The following is a 23,342-nucleotide window of genomic DNA, read 5'->3' on the forward strand; positions in this document are numbered from 1 at the left end:
TGCTGAAATTCAATGTATTTTCTACTTATTATGTATCTCTATACACTGGAAAACTTGCACTTGGTCAGAGAAGAGTAAAATGAAATCTGGCCGGTCAGTTGAGTCAAGCTTGCATCGGCTGATTCTCAGCTGATCATATCTACCTATAGGAATACAACACATATAATGCAGTTTTACATTTGCATAATGCAGTTCCTATATAAGCTCTGTTCAACATTATTCAGCAGTTTTTCCACTTTCTCATGGGGCAAATAACCCTCCTCCATCCCCAGCTCCTCCTTCCGCCACAGTCAGAAATGTGGACGTTTCTGGATTTTCTCATATTCCTTGTTGAATCAGACTCCTTTTATCTCGAATAATGTGTTACACTCTAATATCATTAAATGCATAAGTGATATCTTCGTTGTTCTGTTCTGTTTATCCTTGGTGGTTATTATTGCTGCTTTCCCTGCTCATTCATGACAAGCTTTCGTCCAGAACAGAACCATACTGGCAAACCAAAGTGTCAATCATTTTGACGATAGTAGTCCTGAAAGAAATGTATGTGTACACTGTTCCTATCATGTTTATTTATTATAATGTTTGAAGAAAAAAAAAGAGCTGCTAGCTGCTTTCAATATATATTTGGACACTGACAGATCAAAAAATCTTTACATTCATAAATATAAATAATAGCAATTTACAGCAGAAGCAAAACTTTGTTTTCAGTCAGCAGATATAATGCATAGTACAGTATTCATCCCTGTATAACATCTCTAATAATGATAAAAGAAAATATTTAAAAGGTTAGATAGCTCTATTTCACTATGGAAACACACCTTTACAGAATTAAATTAATAATCATCTGTTATTAAAAAAATATGTGGAATAATAAATGCATGGTCCAAAATCGAAGCCACAGAGTCCACAATAAAAATCTCAAACCACTTTTATGTAAACATTATAAAACAAATGTGTTTTCTTGCAGAAGCAGGAAATTCCTTTTAATGGGCAAAGACACATGAAATAAAGGTTATATGTCTATTGCTCACTTTCTTTTCTTTCCTCACGTCTCATGTTTATTACATAAGAGTGGTTGAATGAGAACATCCAAGATTTTGCTCTTCTTGGCAGGAATAAATCACAAAGAACAAATGTGTTTTGAGCTGTATGATTATGGGCATCTGAAATAAGCGACCGTTTAAGTAGCAGACATCACAGAGCCGGTATTCTGTTCAGACGGTTTGAGATAATTCTCAGTTGAATCCTTTGCAAACCAAATATATACTGTAAACTGCACGTTTCGAATGCACATGTATACTGTGAAATGCATTTTAAAAGGCACATATATACTTTAAAATAAATGCATGCGATGAGGAGGAGTATGAAATAAAAATGTTTCAATGCAATAATCTTCAAGAATGCAGTGATGAAAGTATTTTTTTTTTGTGTGGGGTGGGGCTTTATATTATTTGTATTTTTTTTAATCATTTTTATTATTGAAATTTCATTTAAAAAGACTTTTTGCATGATTTGCATACTTATAAAATGTATACTATTTGTTGTTCTTGTATATATGTTGGTTTGGTTTAATTGCCACATTTTCTTTGAGGTCCACCTGTTAATTGAATCCAGCTAATTATCTCTAATTAGTAATCCAGAAAAAGGGTGAATAGTTGTTGTCATGTGAGCACTAAAAAAACAAACAAAAAAACAATGTGCTGAAATGTTTGCTTGTGCTAGTTTAGTTTTGAATTCATTTACACTGTACACTATGATGTTTATATAATAAGATATATTTTTGCTATACCCTTTTCAACTTGGATTACATTCATTGTGTGGCCAGTAATCTCTTTGTTTGCACTTGCCATTTTGTGTGTGTGAGTGTAATTAATTGTGAAATTTGCTAGTAATTTCTGCGAGTACTCCTGGTGAAGATACTGAAAATCAATATCAATCAGTCGTAAATTAAGAGTTTCATTGTTTTCTGCATTATCAGAAAGGGTCCTGCAAGTGTTTATTCCCAGCCGAAGTCCTGACCAGTCATCTGGTAGAACTTCATGTTGAAAGGCCTGTAGAAATCCCTGAGTCTGTGCAGCACTTCTGCTGGTATGTGTGGATGCGGTCTGCCTTTCGATTTCCCCAGGCATCGCGGTCTGCTGCTTCCTTCGGGCTTTTTGAGGCAGGGGAAGCCTTTAGTCTGGTTAAAGTAGAAGTGCTTATTGGTCACCACCCGTTTGAGTCCCAGGAAATCCTGCACCCGGCCCATTTCTCCCGCGGGGTCCGTCACCAGCTTCTCCCCGCTCACAAAAAGAAACTGCGCGAGTGGGAAATACCTGAGCCAGTGCTCCAGGTGTTTGGCGTAGATGCCGATCCTCACGGCGCTCCAGGACGTGTCGATCAGACCCGTGGTGGAGTTCTTGAAGACCAGATTCTGGAAGGACGGCAGGCCGGGGCTTTTGGTCAGAGTCTGAGTGTAGTCCGACACGGCCCGGGTCACGGGGTCACGGACCACCACGATGAGTTTGGTGCTGCGGCTCATGGAGAAGACGCGGGGCGCTGCTTCACGGGTGATGAAGTAGCTGGGTGTTTTCTCCATGGTGATCTGGCCATCTAAAGTACGCGGCATTAGATTCCTACAGAAGCAGAAACTGAAAGTTAGTCATAATAGAAGTCCGTTCTCTGATCAGACTCTGATTTTAAATGGTTTGAAACACCACAACTCCTACAGAGATATATTATGTGAAATATATTGCCCTTTATCAAGTGATTTTGCCAAATATAATTTTCTAATATTTATATTCTCTGGGTAGATGAATATTATAACATATAAAAAATTCCCAAAGCAAAATTTGTATATGTACATAGTTGAATAAGATCAGGTATCATGTAGCAGCTATATATGTCAATATATATGTAGCAATGTGAATTCTATGTAAATTTAATAAAATAATATATACTGTACATATACAAAAATCTGTGCTTATATTTATTTTTGTAATAAATGTTTAAATACACATCTATCTTTTATATTTTATATTTACTTATATAATGTGTATCGATGGGTGTAAGGATATATTTACATGTACATGATATACAGTGTACGTCCAACAATGTACTACACATACATAAACATACATATTTGTGCTAGATATATGTTAATATGAAATAGATCCAATAGGTTTCATTTCAAGTTTTAATTCACATTACATATTATTACACACACACACACACACACACACACACACACATATATATATATATATATATATATATATATATATATATATATATATATATATATATATATTACATTTGTGTATGGGAAATCCTGACACATTTTAGGTATGCATTAAATGATTGAGTTTCCATGTAATGCTAATTCACAAGTTCAAAATAAAATTTTTGGGGGTCTGTTACAAGACATTTACATGATTTAATAATCAAAAACACATTAGTTTTTCTTTCACACTGTATACTGCGGCAGTAGCTTTGCCTGAAACACCCTTTTTTTTGTTTCCTGTCTCTTTAAATCTTTCTTTCCAAAAAAGCCAAGTGTGCTCTGATTGGTCAGCATGTCCACTCTTTTGTAGTGGGTTTAACCACTACTCTAATAAAGATGAAATGAATAATAAATAATATATATTTCTTTACTGGGTTCAGTAGAGTCCATTATGGGATTGTTTTTTTTTCTTTTTTCTTAAAAGTTCACACTAAAAATGTAAATGATATCTACTAACTTGTGTTGTTCCAAACTAGTATTATACAAGACTTTATTTCTGTGTAAAACACAAAAAAGATCTTCTGAAAAAGTCTTACATGTTTGGAGCAACATGAACATGAACTAAAAAAAAAAAAAAAAGACGTAAAGTTCATTTTTGGTGACCTGTGCTTTTAACGTTACAATGCTTCTTTAGATTTTTGGCTGAAATCATAAACATTTTCATTTGCACCTAAAATGTCATCTACTGCATGTAGGCAGGTTTTGGGACAGGTTTTTTCATAGCTGCTCCTATGTCGTCCAAGCTAAACATTAAACTGTAATTTTAAGCAATAATGCAAAATGAAAACCCGTTTTAAAATTGACTCTGGAGACATGATAATTGCCACCATTTCAGCTCTCGCCAGCGAATGAAGCTGTCACATATGTTTTGCGATTTCAGATTCAGAGTCAGTTCATTATGATGAAAGATGTTCTTTTTATTATCAAACATAAAACAAGCAGTTCTCTGATGAGGCCAGTGTTGAGTTACTGAGTAATGCGAAGTGTAAAGTGTTGTTAAATAAACATAAAAGCTGACTTTATTAAAAAGCAGCCTTGTGAAATAAACGTCAGCGAGAAGGGAGTTGATGATCTGCTATAAAAGAAAGAAAAACACGAAGGCATAACAACTCTTAGCAGTCATTTCCTGATGGGTTTTGTCCCCAGAATGTCTGTCAGGAGTCTCTCGATCACTCCAAGGCTCTTTAGTGCTGATTTGAGATCAGTTTTGCGAGATCTCGTTTAAAAGATGAGGATATTGGCTCCAGTAATGGAATAATATCCTAAATCAGCACAGAAGGTTTGCCTTAACCACAGTATATTAAATATCAAATATATATGTTTTTTTTTTTTTTTTTTACATTTGTACACACACTCCACCCTACACAAACATATATAAAATATATAAATATTTTAAATTAATAGTTTTCTATAATATTAACATAATAATTTTTTTTAAGTGTATATAATATACAATCATGTAGTATAAATATAACAAATATAAATATAATAAATGCATGTAAATATATTAAGGTTGTTGTTGGTTTTAAGGTTCTGTTAATCTCTTTAATGAATGCCCAATAGCTCCAGCATCAAGTGGAAAAGTCTCTACACTGACTCTCATTATTTCCACAGAGTACATATGCAGTAGATTAACTCTTCACTGCTCTGGATGGGGTTTGGAAAGCGGTCGCTCTCTCTGTCTCTTTCTCTGAGGCTGGCCCTCATCTCATTGCCATGAAGCTAATATTCAACTCTAATACAAATCATATTGCTCTATGAGAGCTTTACCACTAAGACAAGAATCAGAGGAGTCATGCTGACTGATGTGCGAAGGAGAATAAAGAGTAACTTTGAGAAATTGGATTTGCCATTTGACCTGCATTGCTTTTAAAGGAACAGTTCACCATAAACCATTACTATTTATCACTATTTATCCAATCTGACATTGTTTAATTTGTATGTAATTTTTGATGACTTTTGATGCTGCACTTGTTCAAACAATTATCCTTTGTGTCTGTTAAGCTTGAAGAAGGACACAAAGCATTAAAAAAGCCATAAAATCCGGCCATACAACTTCTGTAGCCAGTGTTTTGATTGTGTTTACATGATGCATGTTCCCAGCGCCTGCTTTTAGGGATGTGATCTTGAAGCATTACATGCAGAGCTTTTAATATTGAAAGCATGCCATGGTTAATGTCAATGTTGTCATTCTCACCCTGCACCATCTGAAGTGCAAGCGCTGTCTGGCTATGTACACACCGCTAAGTGCATGTTTAATTCAAAGTAATCAAGCTAATGGAAGCCATAATGGCCGCGGCCGTGTCTGCTGACATCATGTTTACATTGTGGAGAGCAGGCTGGTAATCAGTGAAAAGTTTGGGCTTTTCTCAATTCACGCCAGTGGCCCACACACTCCGGTCCACCCGTTTGATCTCCCAATCCAAAGAAGCATCGCAAGATAAAGCCCTCATTTCGCCCAGGTTTGCAAATTCAGCTGACTCTGGCAACCTTTGATCTGGGGCCAGCTGTGTTCTTGTGTGTTTTCTTCTTTATCGGGTGGCTCGCGTCAGCTGCTGTTACCTGTGCGGTTGCTAGGCTAGCATCCACGCTGGTTGTTTTGATTACACCTAGCGTAGCGTTAGTGCTTAGCATCTGGACCGGGAATGTGTGCCTGGAGTATGAGTTTATCAGAGCAGAACCTGGCAACAATTTATTTCTGTTTACTGGTACAGAAGGCACAGCTGCGGGTGGCCTGCTGCAAAACAATGGCCTCGAAAAATATCAACAACTCCATCCCTTTGGCATTCAGTTGGTATCAAATATGATTTATGTTTTAAAATGCAATGAAAATTTGAAGTGTGTATTTAGTGTTGTCCTAAACATCCTTTAAACAAAATACACCTGGTGAGCAAAAACAAACGAGATTTTGAAAATCTATATTCTCTGGTGCATTTTATATTTCGCTACTGATGAAATACATAACATCTGTATAGGATAGATAGATAGATAGATAGATAGATAGATAGATAGATAGATAGATAGATGCGTGTGCAATTTATTAAAAAAAATAACCACACATATATTAATATATTATATATATAGTCTGTATTTTAAATATATTTATATATAAATTATATGAATATAAACATAAACATGTAAATACTTGTAAATATTTTCGAAATACATACTGTATGTGTGTGTTTTTATATATACATAATAAATATACACAGTATACACACATATATAATGTAAACAAAAACTTTTATTTTGGATGTGATTTATCGCGATTAATCGTTTGACAGCACTAACAGATTTATTTACTCATAAAATTATATATTTACTTGTATTGTAATTAATTAATCTTTACATTTCATTAATTTATAATATACATTTTTCATTTTATATATATATATATATATAAATATATATATATATATATATATAAATATATATATATATATATATATATATATATATAATTTATTTATTTATGTGTATATGTATTTATGTATGTACTGTATGTCGCTATGAGCTATCCAGTTACTTTTCAAAATATTCCGATAGATGGATATATAGATAAATAATTTATTTGTTTATTTATTTTGTATATATTAATTTGTAATTTTACAGTTATTTATTGAAAATGATGTAATATTATTATTTACATGTATTTATTTATATTTATATTTATTTATAGATAGCTAAATAGATTGTTAAAAAAAACATGATTTATTTATTTTTAAATGTATTTATTAATGTAATTTTCATTCTTATGAGTAATCTGCATCAGTTATATGATGAGAATTTGTTTGGTCATGAAGACTCAAAATATTCCTGAAATCTATTAATAAAATAACATGGTTTCTTTCTGGACATCACACAATTATTCAGACTGACCATCACTGTTTGGTTTAGGTTTTTGCGGTGTGCTGTGAGTTACTTTTCAAAATATTCAAATACATTTTTGTACCAAAACATGTTTAACTATAAAAAAGAGACAGCAAACATAGTGCGGTAAGTCATGCCTTATTACACACACATACACGAGCTCTTCCTCGTAGCTGTTCGCACAATACACATCAGAACAGGGTGGGATCTTCTCTCCTTAATTTAAATGAACCACAGGATATAACCATTCTCCCATTATCAGAGGAAAACATCCAGACAGGACTGCCCCCTGTGTCTGGCAGCAGTGACCCGGGATGTTCCCGTCCTGATCTTTGCAACATCTGGCAGCAATGAGTCTCCGGGAGGAAGTTCCTTCCCATTAAGAGCTCACCATGGGCCTGATTGGGTGTGGATATTTTAGGTCTCTCAAATGTTACGTTACAATAATGACATAAAAAGCTTACTTTTAATGAGTCCCTTTGTCTTGCTGTTCATACAGCATATAAATCTATAGGTTTTTGGATAATGTCATATAATGTTTATTTGATCAGATAATGTTTATTCTATTTCAAACATGTTTTTTTGTATAGTTTTGGTTCTAGTTAACATAAATTTCAAGTCACTAAAAATATTTGAAAACTAGATTGAAATGTTTACAATTAAGTACTGCATTGTGACTGGTCTCATGTTTTAAAAACAAAAAACCCTGTAATATATATCCAGAATCCACTATGCATGAGATAAAATAATCTCTGCTACATCGCTCTTGTTTGAATTCCACCAAAAAGCCTTTCAACAGGTTGCTCTCAGACACAGCACTCATGAACACTATAGTGAGGACAGCAGGGCCTTCTTATTGAAAACACTGCGAGAACACAGGCTTGTCATTATGGAGCAAATGGAAGCTTCTAGAAGCTGTGGGAAGCAATTAAATGTCAGCTGGAAATAACAAGTAAAGCACCATAAAACTGCTCAAACACGCAAAAGGACACAGAGCAAGGGGCAAAACAAGCCCTTAAGAAAGAACAATCACAGAGGAGAACTCCTGAACATCTCAATTGTTTCTCCTACACATCAATTAAACAAAATGGATATTTCTTCTCAGAATGCGGGCGGTCCCGCATTAACAGGAAACAGACCAGTGGCAAAGATGTGTGTGTGTGTGTGTGTGTGTGTGTGCGTGTGAGAGAGAGGAAGTAATTCCTGCCCTCACTATCATGTGGGAAAATCAGCAGAGCGGCTGTGAGCGTGTGTTTATCTGTGAAGCACCAGCAGGACGACACCCACAGATGAAGAAACAATAACACCAACCTCTGATAGATTTCAACACACTATTACCTCCCTCTGAATTCTATCTGAAATAGTGATCAGTTCACCCTAATCAGCTGGTTACCATCTAAATACCTCAAACATCTAAAATACCAAATACCTCACACAGTATTTGTTAACTGTACACCAAAAAAACTCATAAAATTTCTTAATTATTTTAATTACATTTACATTTTATCTTTATCCTTTATGTTTTTGTTTTAAATTTCTTTAAACGTGTATATATATATGTACACACACACACACACACACATACACGTACATGTAATACTCCTGTAAAGGATGATATTAAATGAATGAGCGTTCAAGCGATGTTTCTTCACCGATGCTTTATCATGAATCAATACAAATGATGTGAATTGCACATGTGCATAGTCTCACACTTTTCAACAGTATATTCACAAATACATAGTATCAACACAGTATTGACTTAGATGCTGTTACTGTAACCACAAATCACAATTTATGACACAAGGCCAGGTATGTAAATAGGTCCACTCGACTACATAGTCTTCTCTGGGCGTAATGCCTACATATCAGTGAAAAAGCATGAAATAAACTCATAACAGAAGGAATAAGGAATAACAACATATATAATGAATAAAGTATAACATGAAATGCATATAACAGTACATGTATTTTACATCCGTGTCCTAATAACCAGCGTGCGATCTAATCACGGCACATTTATGCTAACCATGTGCTCGGATTTGATGGTTAACATTAGACCGAGTTAATGAACATATCAATCATATGCATCTCGAAAAACAAACAGTATAGAGAACAGCCTTTCTTACAAAACGATTAAAGCAGTGATGCAGTGTCTTGTGTACATTTTATACCTGTAAAGGATGATATTAAATGAATGAGCGTTCAAGCGATGTTTCTTCACCGATGCTTTATCATGAATGAAGCATATCGCGAGAACTCCCGCACGCAGTGGCGCGCACCTTTTCATTCAACCAATCACACACATCCATCTCCAGCTGATAATATGCATATTAAATCGGAACGATAACTCTAAATCCCGAAATAGTTGCAACATGTATTTTGATTAACACAGCATTTATAATATGATAGAAATTATATAAATAAAATATAAATCAAATCAAGGAAAATGGATATTGCCACATGAAATATACACAAGAATAAACTGAAAATAATTATAATTATGACAATTATTCAGGATACCACATACACACATTTCAGGTATTATTACAATGGAATTATTTATTTGTATTGTTTATGTATGAATCAGCACTCATTTATGTGCACAAAAACTTTTAATAAATTAATATATTTTGTTGTTTTTGATTGCTTCCACTGTCTTCATTTGTAAGTCGCTTTGGATGAAAGCATCTGCTAAATGAATAAATGTAAATGTAAAACAGCATCAAAACACTGAACTCATCCGCCTACAGTACATCCTCCTGATTAGTGTCTTGAAGCTCTGACAGGATGTGCTTCCTTTTCTTCCTGCTTTCTAATCTGCTTCTGAAGCTCCTAATTATCTATCAGACTGGCTGAAGTTTCCAGATAGTGTGTTTGATGATGTGTTAAGGATCAGTTACGGGAAACTACGAGGAGGAAGAAGACCTCTGCTGCAGATCATTGCTGGTCGGACTGGCTGGTTTGGTGAATCTAATGTACTAGGAGGCAGCAAAACTGGCCATAGGTTTTGTAAAAATAGCACAATATTTTTAATTTGACAAGAAATCAGTCAACGAAATCAATTAAGCATTGCATTGCTGCACTAGGTTGCATCAAATTTTGCATTAAAATGCACATAACAGTAAACAGTTTCATTACTGTTCTCTTAATGCATTTGATAATCAGGATGTGTCACCATTTCTGGAAACAGTCCAGTATCAGGATATTGCTAAATGTCCACAAGCGCCTGGCATACATTTATGGTACAAATTTGGCAGGAGGACCCTGAGAAAAAAAGACCTGGCACAGTTTCTATTCAATGAACTATATGCTATGGTAGTGTGTGTAGAATACTATTTCTGTGACAAATGTGTAAATGCTGACTGAAGTGATGCCAAAGAGCAGAATTACATTTATAAAACAGATGTAAATTTATATGTGAGCAGATAGCATCTATAGCTCCTATAGACGTTACAATGCACACATGAAGGAATATAAAAGTAAAAACAGATCGCACAATGGAAATCTGTTCAAATATGCACCACACAGAATTTTAAGTGACTCAATATGGAGTGTGTAGCAGCATAATGAACCTTTAAGACCAGCCTAGAGGAAACCACATCCCTGGCTTGGTTAACGGCCCACCGTATGTGCAGCTTTAACAGTCAGTCGCAGGACTTTGAGCAGAAGAACGACTGCAGATGCACAATTGGGAGGTTCTAGTATAATGAGAGTCTTCAAACACTCAGTTTTTTTGCCTGATTAATCATACTTTTCTTGTTGAAAGGGCAGTATTTGAGAGAAATAAAGTGGGGTTTGCTTTAAAGCAGGCCTATATTTCAGCAATAGAAGACTAGGCATTTCTGCTGAGAAGTCATGCATCAAAAACAAGTTGTTAAGAAACTATCTATGCCATTGTGGGTTGGTGAACAACTTGGGACAAGCCAAAGCTTTCTTTCTCTTGGCCTCGACTGTAACCTATCCCACTGAATACCTCCAAAGAAATGATTATCCAGCTAACCACATCATAAAAAAATCACAAGCAAAGCAAAGCTATACACTCTTAAAAATAAATTGGCATCAATGGTTCCATGAAGAACCTTTACCATCAATGGAACCTTTACACACCACAAAAGGTTCTTTATGATGGGAAAAGGTTCTTCAGATCACTGGAAATTAAAAAAGAAAAATGGTTCCTTGAAGAACTGTTCTCTGAAAGGTTCTTTTATGGAATCTCTGTGAAAACCTCCTTTTGGGTTACTTCCTTATTCTTCATTTGGAGGCTGTGCCATACCCCAAGGTTATAGAAAATAGATCTATCACTGTAGCGTGCCGCTGGTTTCTTCCACACCACTACCTTCAGTCCTGATCAATCAATGGCTAGTTTAATGTTAGAGACCCAGGTCATATGGGAAATCTAGCCTGTCAAATCAGCACTCTGGCATCATGATATATATGGCCTTAAAATCTAAATTGAATGTGTAATGCAAAATGTAAATGCATATATGATAGAAACAGAATAAATAAGCATTCCATGTTACACGACAACACTCACAAGACAACAAGGAAATAAATAAGCATTAGCTTAAAACACAGCTCTTAAAACATAAACCTTTATAGCTAAACACCTTGGAGCATCATAAAGAACGTCAAGAGCTGTAAAGGCGGCAGCAGTTTGTCAACAAGATTGAATATGCACAGGTTAATTAACCGTCTCTATGCCTAAGTGCAATAAAGTTGGTTAAGGAGGAATCGATAAGAAGCACGTCCGCGCACATCATTGATTGGGAGGTGATTTTTATTCCAGACAGTGATCTATGGAGTCATGAAAAGGTGCAACCAGAGTCAGGTAACTGCATTGAGTGGGGGAGGAACAATTATTATGGGTTAATGAACAGAATTAAAGAACATGTTAATCAGAACATACTAGAAATTCATGAAAAAATCTGATTTTTAAGATCTTCAGTTTATAATTTTAGATCAAATATAGAACTAAATTAAAATCATTTATTAAATTATGCAGTGCACCCAGAAATCAAATATTTTTGTATCTTTAGTATTTTTAAATGTATTTAGAAAATGTTAACTGTAGTGGAATATTATTAATTAAATTAGAAACACGTAAAATAAAATAAATAATACAAGTAAATATTTGACTAAACACATGCATATAATATATGCAATATTTGTAGGCATGCATAGATAATTTTTTACAGTGTGCAATATCTGACAAGGGCAACAGTCATGCGTTCCATAAACCTTTTAATGAGTAAAGTATATGAGCACCTGGTCGCTTACAAAGCTTGCATGTCTCTCTCTCAACCCACTCACTCACTCGTGCTCTCTCACACATACACACAGTGGCCATGTGACACAGCTCTTCCATGTACAGCTTCCAGCTGGCATTCACAAAAGCTCAGCTGTCATTACACATCTGCACACACAGAAGACCCGTGGTGTTGACAAGACTGATATTGAATTATACTTTACAAAAACCCCATACATGGACAGTTTGTTTACATAAGGCTGTCACCACATGCTGGAACAAATGTGTGCGCGTGTGCATGAGAAAGAGAGACAAATCATCAAACTAAACCTCAATGTCACGTCACGAGATATAGTTTCTTGACAAGAGAGGAAACGTGATTATTAAAGGAATATTTTACCCCGTAATGAAAACTCTGTCATCATTTATTCGCTCTCTGTAATTTCAAACCCATAACCCCAAAATTTTCCTTTTGTATTGTGACAATAAAACAGAATATGAGTTTGCAAAGTGAGTAATTAATGACAGAATTTTCATTTTGGGGTGAAGTGTCCCTTGAAAAAATTCTTAAAGGGGCGGTCCACCTGAAAATAAAAATAAATAATAATGTCACAATTTTCTTCCTCTCCCACACATCATTCCAAACCTGTATGACTTTCTTTCTAGTCTACAACATAAAAGAAGATATTTTGAACAATGTTCAAGTCCCATTGACTTCTGTAGTATTTTTTTTTTGTCAATGGAAGTCAATGGGACCCAAAACTGTTTGGTTACCAACACTCTTCAGAATATCTTCTTCTGCAGAAGAACGTCATACAGTATGCAACAACAAAAAGGGAAGTAAATGATGAACCAGCCATAGTCATAGTCATTCCCATTTGTCTGATTTCTAATTGCGTGACATGGAGACGAGAGACGGACAAAGGTGAGAGACAGAAGCACTGACGGTCAGTTCACAGTCATTTTATTGGCAGATGGCTGAATGTCCTGCCAATGAGACACAGCTCTGAACTGGTTGGGTTATTGACAGGTGATATTAATGTACCAAGTGGCATTAAAAGAGAGGAAGAATCAATTTGCCAATCGTGCAATGCATAACTGCTTGTAGGATGGTCTAAACATGCAATTTTGAAAGAGGCCCAAAAGAAGTGATGAATGAAGAAATCATAGTGTGTAACTCCTTTGAGGAGTTAATTAAACCAATATTCTTTGCTGGAAAACTTTATGATGAGAGCTGCTTAAACTTTATGTGCCTCACATGCATGCATTTCAGGAGCGTGCTGCTGTCTACATAAATTACAATGTCTGTTATAAAATTGGTCTACTGTAAGATAAAACATCTGCTGGCTGACTTAATTACCACTCTTAAGATTTTAAGTGGGTAACTTGGATAAAGAAAATTGCAGTCTCTATAAATCAAAACCATAGGGAGTGATTATATAGACAGATAATGCTATTATCTGTGATCTGTTTGTAAAAAATGAATTAAACTTGTCTTTTCTCTTAAGAAAATAAGAATTACAGACCTTATGCATTAGAGAAACAAGTGCACAGCTTCTCTGAATATAATTTTGGTCTTTAAACTTAAGTTTTAGTGGTAGCTCCATGGAATTGCTGTTGAAGTGTAATTAGCTGGTGAAATGGATGTATGAAAGTTATCATGATGTACGTCAGACCGGAAAGTTTTTAAAGGATTAGTTCACTTCCAGAATAAAAATAAATTCTGATCATTTACTCACTCCCATGTCATTCAAGGTGTTCAACGTTCAGTCGAAAAAGAAGGTTTTTGAGGGAAACATGCAGGATTTTTCTCCACAATTTGGATCAGTGGGTTGAACAAAACAAAGAAAGAAAGAAAGACATGTTGGGAGAGGGGTGAGTAAATGATCAGGGAATGTTTATTCTGGAAGTGAACTAATGAGCAAATCATTTTTAAATTTGTACGACCTCACAGAACTTTCACACTGAGGAAATACAAACTGGAAGACAGAAGACAACAGCCCAGAGATAAAAAGGGGCTACATAAAGTCTATACTATCAAGGGCATTGGTTGCTAAGGAGTGGCTGTTAGCACATTGCTATGCGGTTACTAGGGTGTTCTGAGTGGATGCTACTGTACACGGTTGGCCAGTGACAAATAAATATGTTTTTTATAATTTACTTTAAATGTATATATATTTATATATTATTATATTATATTGTATTCGATACAGCATATCTGCAAACACTTTTTCTTGTGCTATATTTCTTTAAAATAACAGTTCTGTTAAAGAATTGCACAGGCATTCATACATTTTAAGTGTGCCTCATCTCCATCCAAACAGTAGCATGTTTTGAGTTAGCCTATCATTTATGGCTGTAGCTTACTGTAATGAAGTTACGTGCTAAATTCTAATAGCTACGTTTTGGTGTTTTAATAATCCTTAACCCTATGGGAAATTGATACAAAAAAAAATACTATTATTCACAACCAGCTAATAACAGGCGACCTACCGGTACCACTGGAGCCCCTTCTCATAGAACCTGTCGAAGAAGTGCGGCTCCGCGCCCACGGCTCTCACGTCTGGATGCACGCGCAGGAACTCCAGAAGCGCGCGCGTTCCTCCCTTTTTCACGCCGATAATAATTGCCTGAGGAAACTCTTTGGTCCCAAAGTTGTTTGACACGGAGAGATTGCTGTCATAAGCTAAACCTCGCTGCCGCTTCTCCTCTTCCACGTCTGTCGCATCCTGCTCGGGCAGTTCGCGAACGACGGAGCCGTTCCAGTGCGACAGTTTCTTCGCTTCCTTTGGGAAAAGTTTGCTTCTGAAATTCTGATGGACGAACAGCGGACTCGGCATGGAATCGCAGTATCCGGTGAGACAGTAGAATAAATAGGTGAATATGAGGATCATGGTAAAGAGCACAGACACCTTGGAGCGCGCTTTCAGGTGTCCCAAGTCGCAACTCGTTGTCCAACATCCCATGAGTGTCTTTGCGTCGCAAGAAACAAAACTTTAAACGGAGGAATCATGCCGTATTAAGTGTAAAATAACAGGGTTTTGTTGCAAGACTAAACCTTTAGTGAGAATCACATTGTTTTTTTTGTTTTTTTTGCGTCTCAGAGTCACTAAATCAAATGCACGCCATATTTGCGCGATGATGACTTATCCAGAGACGTAACATAACGAATTATAACTTTTCTTTATGTTCTTTCTGTTGGACTGATGGGACTTCTTTGGCTTGAGGTCCCGCAGTCGTGCTGCTTCGGGTGACCAGGGTTACCCGTTCATCTCCCATCCGTTTTGGGTGCGTATCCACGCCCTGCTCTCTGAGTCCCACCCCTTGTGCTCAAATTACTTTTATGACTTTCCTACCTAAGCAGTTACAAATCCATTAACTACTGTTAAATCGATGAGAGCTAGAGAGCTTATTTTTTCCAGATAAGAACCGAACAGGTCAAAGTTCAGAGCCTTTACTGCATGATAGAGATAGTGGAATGTTATCTTAGGTATTTTTATGATATGTACTTTCCTTCATAGGTTGCTGCGCGAGGCAGCCCTCTGTCAGTACTCTTTTACACACAGATGAAGAGGTCAATCAGTGAGCAACACCTGTCCTGGAGGCCACACACTCCGTGGAGACAGTCTGTTTCTTGATCTGGCCTCTTCAGACTTAAGAATAAGCAAATCACCATCACCTCAGTTCGCACAAACACACTGTACACCTCGATTTTTTGATACTTTATTGGCATGATTGTCAAATAAAGCAGTGTAAAAGCAAAAATACACAGAATAACAGAGTATTATTTCATAATTATTTTAAGCCATATAGATATAAAATAATTGCTATTTGACAAAAAAATAAAAAAAAAGAACAAAAAAAGAAAAGAAAAAAATACTACTGTAACTTTGCACAGAACCCGCTTTCTAAAATATATGGTTATATATTTTTTCAGACATTAATTTATACTTAGAAAATAGAGAAAGACAAACAAAAAATTTTGTCTTTTAAACAAAAAACAACTTACTTTGTAAATTAGTAAAGTGTTGTCTGCAAAATATGTAGTGGATTTTCACCAGCTGAAAAACGGTCAATTGTTTCTATCTTTTGCTGTAGTGTGTCAGCAGGAAACAGAAGAACTGTCAACATTCAAAAGATGCTTCAGTAAATCAACCTGCAAAGCTACCGTACTGTTAAATACTGTAAAATGAGGATGATGTCAAAAATAATGTGATCAATGTATTTCCTTTATCAGTGAACTTCTATGAACTAAATTCATTCTGGATTGAGTCTTTCTCATTTTGTTCTGTTTCTTCATGTCATTCCAGACAGACTGATGATGATGATGATGATGAGACCAGATCTCTGTGTGCAGCACTAGCCATTGTCAGACAAATATCTCACTGGATTATTACAATTAATGGCAAAATGTTTGGAAGTGTAACCTGATATTTCCTACTGACGCACTACAGCAAAAGATGAAAATAACTGACTTGAAGCATTTTTAACTGGTGAAAATGCTAGTGTTCTAATATTGGTTTTAGGGCAAAACATGCATATTTCAGTTGTCAGAAAAATACGTTTTTGGCCTCTTTCTTGACAACCTGTCCTCTTGTTAACGCTACAGGAAAGGTGTCATTATAGTCCAGACTCTAAGGAGCCTGCAGCAAGGCTAAAAACAACACTGTCTGACTGTGGCCAAACACTCTCTCCACAGGACCCCCGTGTCACACTCACCATTACGTCATAAAATTAGATCATTAAGACTTTAGAGCAAAACTCAGCTTTTTATACTAGACAATGATGGAGTCTTATGCTTAAAATACGCTTTAAATGTTTTAAAACATTATAACCCTGAATTGCTCTTCTATGGCATCCAGTGCTGCGGAGTAACATGTAACAGAATTGCTATGTATGTAAATATGTAATGTAATTTCAAACTTTTAACAATACAGATTGTGTCAAAGCAGCTTTACAGTGTTAAATAGGACAATAGTGTGTCAGTAACGCAAAAGGACAATAGTAAACACAAATTAAGTGATGTCATCATCATTAAAAATTGTATCATTAAATTAATCAAAAATAAAATGTAACCATTTATATTACTTTAATAAAGCAATTGAAATAGTTACACAATTTATAACATTTTAAATAGGGAAACTTGCAATCTGTAACCTATTACATTTCCAAAGTAACCTTCCTAACAACTAATAAAAATTGCCAGAAGGATAATTGGGAAGTGTTCCTGGCTACATATTTGAGGAGGACCACCAGTGAGCTGCCACCCACAAACACATATCATAATCATGACTGAAGAGTGAACCTTTTCACTCAGCGTCTATGGTCTAAGACAATATTATATCATTATTTTGTGGTACAAATGTCACATAAAATGAACTCAAGCATACCCTTGCTGAAAGAAAAAAAGATCACTACATCACTACTGCTAATCACTACAAAAACCAAAAATAGTCTGCCAAGACATTATTCATTAAGTTTACGTATCTCCTCTAATCCTAAAACATAACATGCATAACTCAAATAATGCATAATTCAAAATGCGTGTGAAATAAATCAATGCAGAAAATTCCTTTATGTTAACACATACATTGTGATCTTTACGGTCTTTTCTAAGAATGTGGAAAGACGAGATTGCAAAACAAACCATATAATTATTTAAAAAAGCTATTATTACGCAATCCTATGTCACGTCAGGTTAAATACATTATAAAACCATATATGTGACCCTGGAGCACCAGTCATAAGTACCACAGGTATATTTGTAGCAACAGCCATCAATATATTGTATGGGTCAAAATGATAAATTTTCTTTTATGCTAAAAATCATTAGGATATTAAGTAAAGATCACGTTCCATGAAGATATTTTGTAAATGTCCTACCATAAATATATCATATATAACTTTTTTGTATTATTATTAGAAATATGCATTGCTAAGAACTTCATTTGGACAACTTTAAAGGTGATTTGTTTCATTATTATTTTATATTTTTTTACACTCTCAGATTCCAGATTTCCAAATAATTGTATCTCAGCCAAGTATTCTAAAAATAAACCTCTCATAACAAACCATACATCAATAGAATAATTATTTATTCAGCTTTCAGATGATGTATAAATCTCAATTTTATTTAGTTTTTAAATTGACCCTTATGACTGGTTTTATAGTCCAGCGTCACACATTTGATATATCTTAAATCAGCAATACTGATCTGAGTATCGCATATCATCATGTTTGTCTGAATATGATCAACAGCTACCAAACCAGTTCTTTCACTCTGAACTTTAGTAAACTAATGGTGCACCTGAGTTGCACTTAGTTAAAACTAAATTCTGCTTTCGGTTGGTTGAATTTCTTGAAGACAAGGTATTTCGCCACTAATTGGCTGCATTTGTGTGCATTTATTTGAAAGGAACATATTATTATGGATGGGATAACACACCTGGGTTACCTGTCATTTAGCATATGCTTTTCTTCACAGTGACCTTCTGCACAGCGCACTAATTTCAGGAGCAGTGTTTGCTGAAGCAACCTGAAGTTAAGAGCTTTCCTCTTGGGCAGTCTGGTGCAGGAGGGATATACTCATTTCAGAAAATATCCACACCTTGTGTAACATCACAGCAAATATTAAATTGTTGGGTAACTTAAAGACAAAAAGCAAATACCTAAAGTACGCCTACAAAGTGTTGTTGTTGAACCAGGTTTCACTTTAGTTGTTATGCAAATCTTCAGTACAGCACTTTAGACATATAAGAAGTCAACATCATTACATGTTTTAAAGCTGGCTAAAGGTGCAAGAGGAAATGCAAGTGTATGTAGCACATATACACACTCTTTACACTTCAGTTTATCCGTATTTTAACCCCTTGTGCATCTTTTGGGGTAAGCTGTGTAGGGTCTGGGATGCAAAAAGTCACCCAATATAATGGTGTAGCTAAATAAATGTCCTCTCTAATGTGATTATGTAAATATCACTTAGTGACAAGTGCAGTAGGCTAAAGTTTATTTTACACATTATTTAGGGAGTATAGCTTACAATGTACCATAACAAAGACAGACTAAAGCCCTATAGGTATAGGATTAGTGTTTGGGTGTGTGCTGCCTTGACGCATTTACTGTTTTGACGTAACTCACTACCAAAAATGTAGCCTATAACCTTATTGTTGACATTCTATAGTGGTATATGAACAATGTAGAAAAATAGTCTGAAATACTGGCCAAACAATATGCACGGGCTACACATATGTAGACTACACAAACATTGGATTCAATAAAATAGGATTCAATCGATTTCATGCTACATGCTAGTCTTTATACATCCTTATACACTGTATAGCCTAACACTTACTACACTAACATTGTGTTATGTAGGCTAATCAAACATATTCATAGACTAACACAGTTAAAGTGAAAGTAAAACAATGCAAATGAAAAGAGAAACACAAATGTCAAAAACAAAACACCATAGTAATTTATAGTAAATACGATAGTGTTTTTGAACCATACTATAGTAGTGTATTATACTGTAAATATTATATCGCATTTACAACACTGTGTTAATGAATGCTATAGTATAGTAATACCTATAGTGAGCTGATAAACTGTAATGAATACTGTAGTATACTCTAGTTTTTACTATAGTTAGTGTATTGTAATATGATATACCCTATATAAAACTTAGTGCAGTATTGGGTAAAGTAATTTGTTTATATTACTACAGAATCTATAGAATTACCATAACAAATTAATTCAACTACTATATTATAGTATGGTTCAAAAACACTGTAGCATTTACTATAAATTACTATAGTATTTTCTTCATGTGTGCATTCCTACATAAGACTTAACATTAGTTAATGACATTTATAGGTATAGGTAATTCTCTCAGCTATCAATGAGAGGATGTAATAGGTTATTTAATGGGTCTGCTGTATGTTAATATGTTTGTTCATATAATATTGCATTTTAAGTGACACTGTTGCATTAAAATATGCATATGTTAAAATTGAACTGTAAACAACAATAACATATTTAAAAAAAATTAAACTAAACATTTAATTTTGTCTTGTCTGCATTATCTGTAAGGTTAGAAAAACTGAACCTTATAGTAAAGCGTTACATGTTTTTTGCAAATGTCCTTTATCACCTTCAGCCAGATGTGGCGTTTGTTTTCACAGCTGGGGAGGTGTTTCTTCAATATTGCATGCCTGCATTTGCACACAAACACACATGCACATGCTTGCGCTCACTTATAATGACACTCACACACAATTTAATATGCACGCTTAATCGGTAAAGGGTGAATGAGGGCAGATCGCATCATGCTAATGGTTGAAAAACAACAGCACATGTGCAGAACTTTCCAAAGTCACCTGCCTCACAATGCAGAGGAGCTTGAAGAGATAAATACCTATTCTGCACAGCACCTGGATATCATGGCATCTTAAGGCTCACCCACAACAGCTAGTTGTTGTAGTCTAATGCTTTGAAGGCGGAAAAATGTTTAATGCGACTAGCATTCACACACTAGTGAAAATATTGCCTGAAAAACACTGTGCCTCTGAGCGTGCCTTTCTTGGACCTCAGCACACTGTTTGCACATGAAAGCTGAAGTCTATGGTGGCAAAGCGAGTCTCTCTACACTGCATGGTATGGAAGGCCTGTGGTTAGCCTTAAGTATAGGGAAGACATGAATTACATTACAGTGGATGGGTGTAGCAGTCAAGAAAGAGAGGAGAAGGAGAGAAAAGTAAAGAAGGCAGAAAGAGACAGACTCAAAGGGGTTTTCAATGGGCATGTCGGGGCAGGACATCATCCAAAGCACCTTGAACCCTTAAAGGTGAAGTGTGTAATTTCTCTGTCGGAAACATAATTTCAAAGATAACAACTGTTTTTAAACAAGTTTTAAGTTTGGTGTAATACTATGAGAGGTGCTTTTTTTTTTACAGACTTCTGAATGTACAGAGGTGGCATAAAAGCTAACCATCACTATGGTGTTGACAGTGTCCTTTTAACACCTGATGCACAGTGATTCAATAAATAAAGAATCTACACAGACGAAATGTCACAATGAAAAGAATGTCACAAGGTTCCCATGGCACATTTTTTAGCCATTTAATAACAATGCACAACTGATCACGTGCTCATCAAATTATTCTAAGATCATTTTACATCTCACTGAAGCGTGATTCATGCGTGAATGTCACTTGAAAGTGAGCTTGTGGTAATTCGTCCTGTATTGTGGTTATTACAGGTGTTTATGTCTCATGTTTATGTCTCTTATGTCTTTTATTCTCATGTGACAAGCTGTATGGTTCAGGTTTCAGTTAATCTGCCACTAGTATTATTACATATTACAGAGAAGCCAAGCCTGCCCTCTTCTGGCAAACCTCAGCTTTATTGGAAAAACCCAAGACTTGCCATTGGGCACAGACAGTAAGTTAGCCATGCATAAACCTTTCTTAAAAATAAACAGGTGGCATCACTGAAATGATGTTTTACAACATAAATTACACAGACAAACAGCAAGAAAATGCTACACAGCAACAGTGGTGGTATTGTCAAGCAGGATCCACATCCTTGTCCATCCTAGAAGAATACTTTTCTCAAAATTTAGTAAAAGGCAACACATTCTTATCGTAATTAGGGCCCATAAAGGGCACAGGGCCCTAATGTTTTTCTAAGACCAGGGTTATGGGGCCCTTAACATGCTCAAAAACGCTTGAAATTTGGCACACAATGCATATATAGATACATAGATCTTATCAGCTCAGACAATTTTCGTGACGACAGTCAGTGCTCCACCCAACAGGAAGTTGAAAAAAAAAAAACATGGAATGTGGAATTTGATACTCACCAAACTCAACATGATCTAAACAATTGAAGTTGGTAAATTGCGAAGGAATTACACAGGAAGTGTGTAATTTTCAAAATGTTTTAAAATCAGCCTTTTATATTTACCTGAAGTTTTTCAAACTTCATCATAATAATGTCAAAACATGGCAGATGTAAAACTGTGAAGGGACTCTTGATATCTGAAATACTGATGGCAATTCTTCAAACACAAAACTTTTTTTTTTTTATATTCCCTGATTGCTTTCATTCAAAACGTGATCTACATGATGCAAAAACACTTAGGAATCTAAATTGTGTACGATTTTTAAATATCTCAATGCCATAGTGATTCATCAAATAAAATGGAAAAAAGTAAACAGAAGTTCTGTCATGACAACTCTCTGAGGAATTGGCATGGTAATGTACATTGTGCATGTCAATGTATTGGTCTTGGTGGAATAGATCTGCTACGCTGCTGCGGCAGAGCAAGTACAGAGACTTACTAATGCAATGCATCCACAAATGCTGCTGTGAGCATGTAAGAAATATTGCTGCTGCAAATATAACATACATGAAATAACCCCCATATAGTATACACAAATTACCTCCTAACAGATCTATACAGGTGGAGCTGGGGAAGGTGGAGGGTTTTTGAAGTAAGCTGTAACTGCTATGGTAAGCCCTAGTCATATATTTGGCTACTGATACAGGAGAGAACCAATCAGCTGTGCCATGTGATAATTATGTCATTAGGACAGATTGAGTTTGACTGCACCAACTAGAGTTTCATGCCATAACTCTGTATTTGTCTTATAGCATAAAATATGAGATAGGAGCAAAATTACATTGCACCTGAAAAAAAAAAAAAAAAAAAAAGTAGACTTTTGAAAGTAGACTTTCTCAGGGGAGCTCTTAACCTGTGGGGAAGAGGAACTGACTTCCAACATATACAAGAATGTCAAAATACAAAATGGTTCAAGGATTGTCATGCGCATCAAGCTCAACCGTCATCTGATTCATGACGTGAATCAATGGAATTTGCACAATCTTGTGTTTCACAATTCAAAATAAAGAGGTTTTTATGAATACCTTTAGGGTTTACAGATCAGTTTATGCTGTTTTATATTT

General features: G+C 35.4%; 1 protein-coding gene across 1 annotated transcript; it reads right to left on the reverse strand.

The window, feature by feature from the left end:
* si:dkey-121b10.7 (heparan sulfate glucosamine 3-O-sulfotransferase 6) lies at nucleotides 1-15,626 on the reverse strand. Its single transcript, XM_052545982.1, has 2 exons — nucleotides 14,871-15,626; nucleotides 1-2,615 (listed from the first exon to the last, which is right to left on the reverse strand). The coding sequence occupies exons 1-2, from the start codon at nucleotides 15,341-15,343 to the stop codon at nucleotides 1,997-1,999; spliced, it is 1,092 nt and encodes a 363-aa protein (XP_052401942.1). The 5' UTR covers nucleotides 15,344-15,626; the 3' UTR covers nucleotides 1-1,996.
* Nucleotides 15,627-23,342: the final 7,716 nt, after the last annotated feature.

This window comes from Carassius gibelio, chromosome B1, assembly GCF_023724105.1.
Source record: "Carassius gibelio isolate Cgi1373 ecotype wild population from Czech Republic chromosome B1, carGib1.2-hapl.c, whole genome shotgun sequence".
In the NCBI taxonomy this organism is placed as follows: Eukaryota; Metazoa; Chordata; class Actinopteri; order Cypriniformes; family Cyprinidae; genus Carassius; species Carassius gibelio.

Excerpts from the sequence above, each read along its gene's own strand:
- si:dkey-121b10.7 (XM_052545982.1), bottom strand. The coding sequence starts at position 15,343 with ATGGGATGTTGGACAACGAGTTGCGACTTGGGACACCTGAAAGCGCGC. Across the intron at positions 2,616-14,870 it reads AAGGGGCTCCAGTGGTACCG|GAATCTAATGCCGCGTACTT; the intron begins GTAGGTCGCCTG and ends CTGCTTCTGTAG.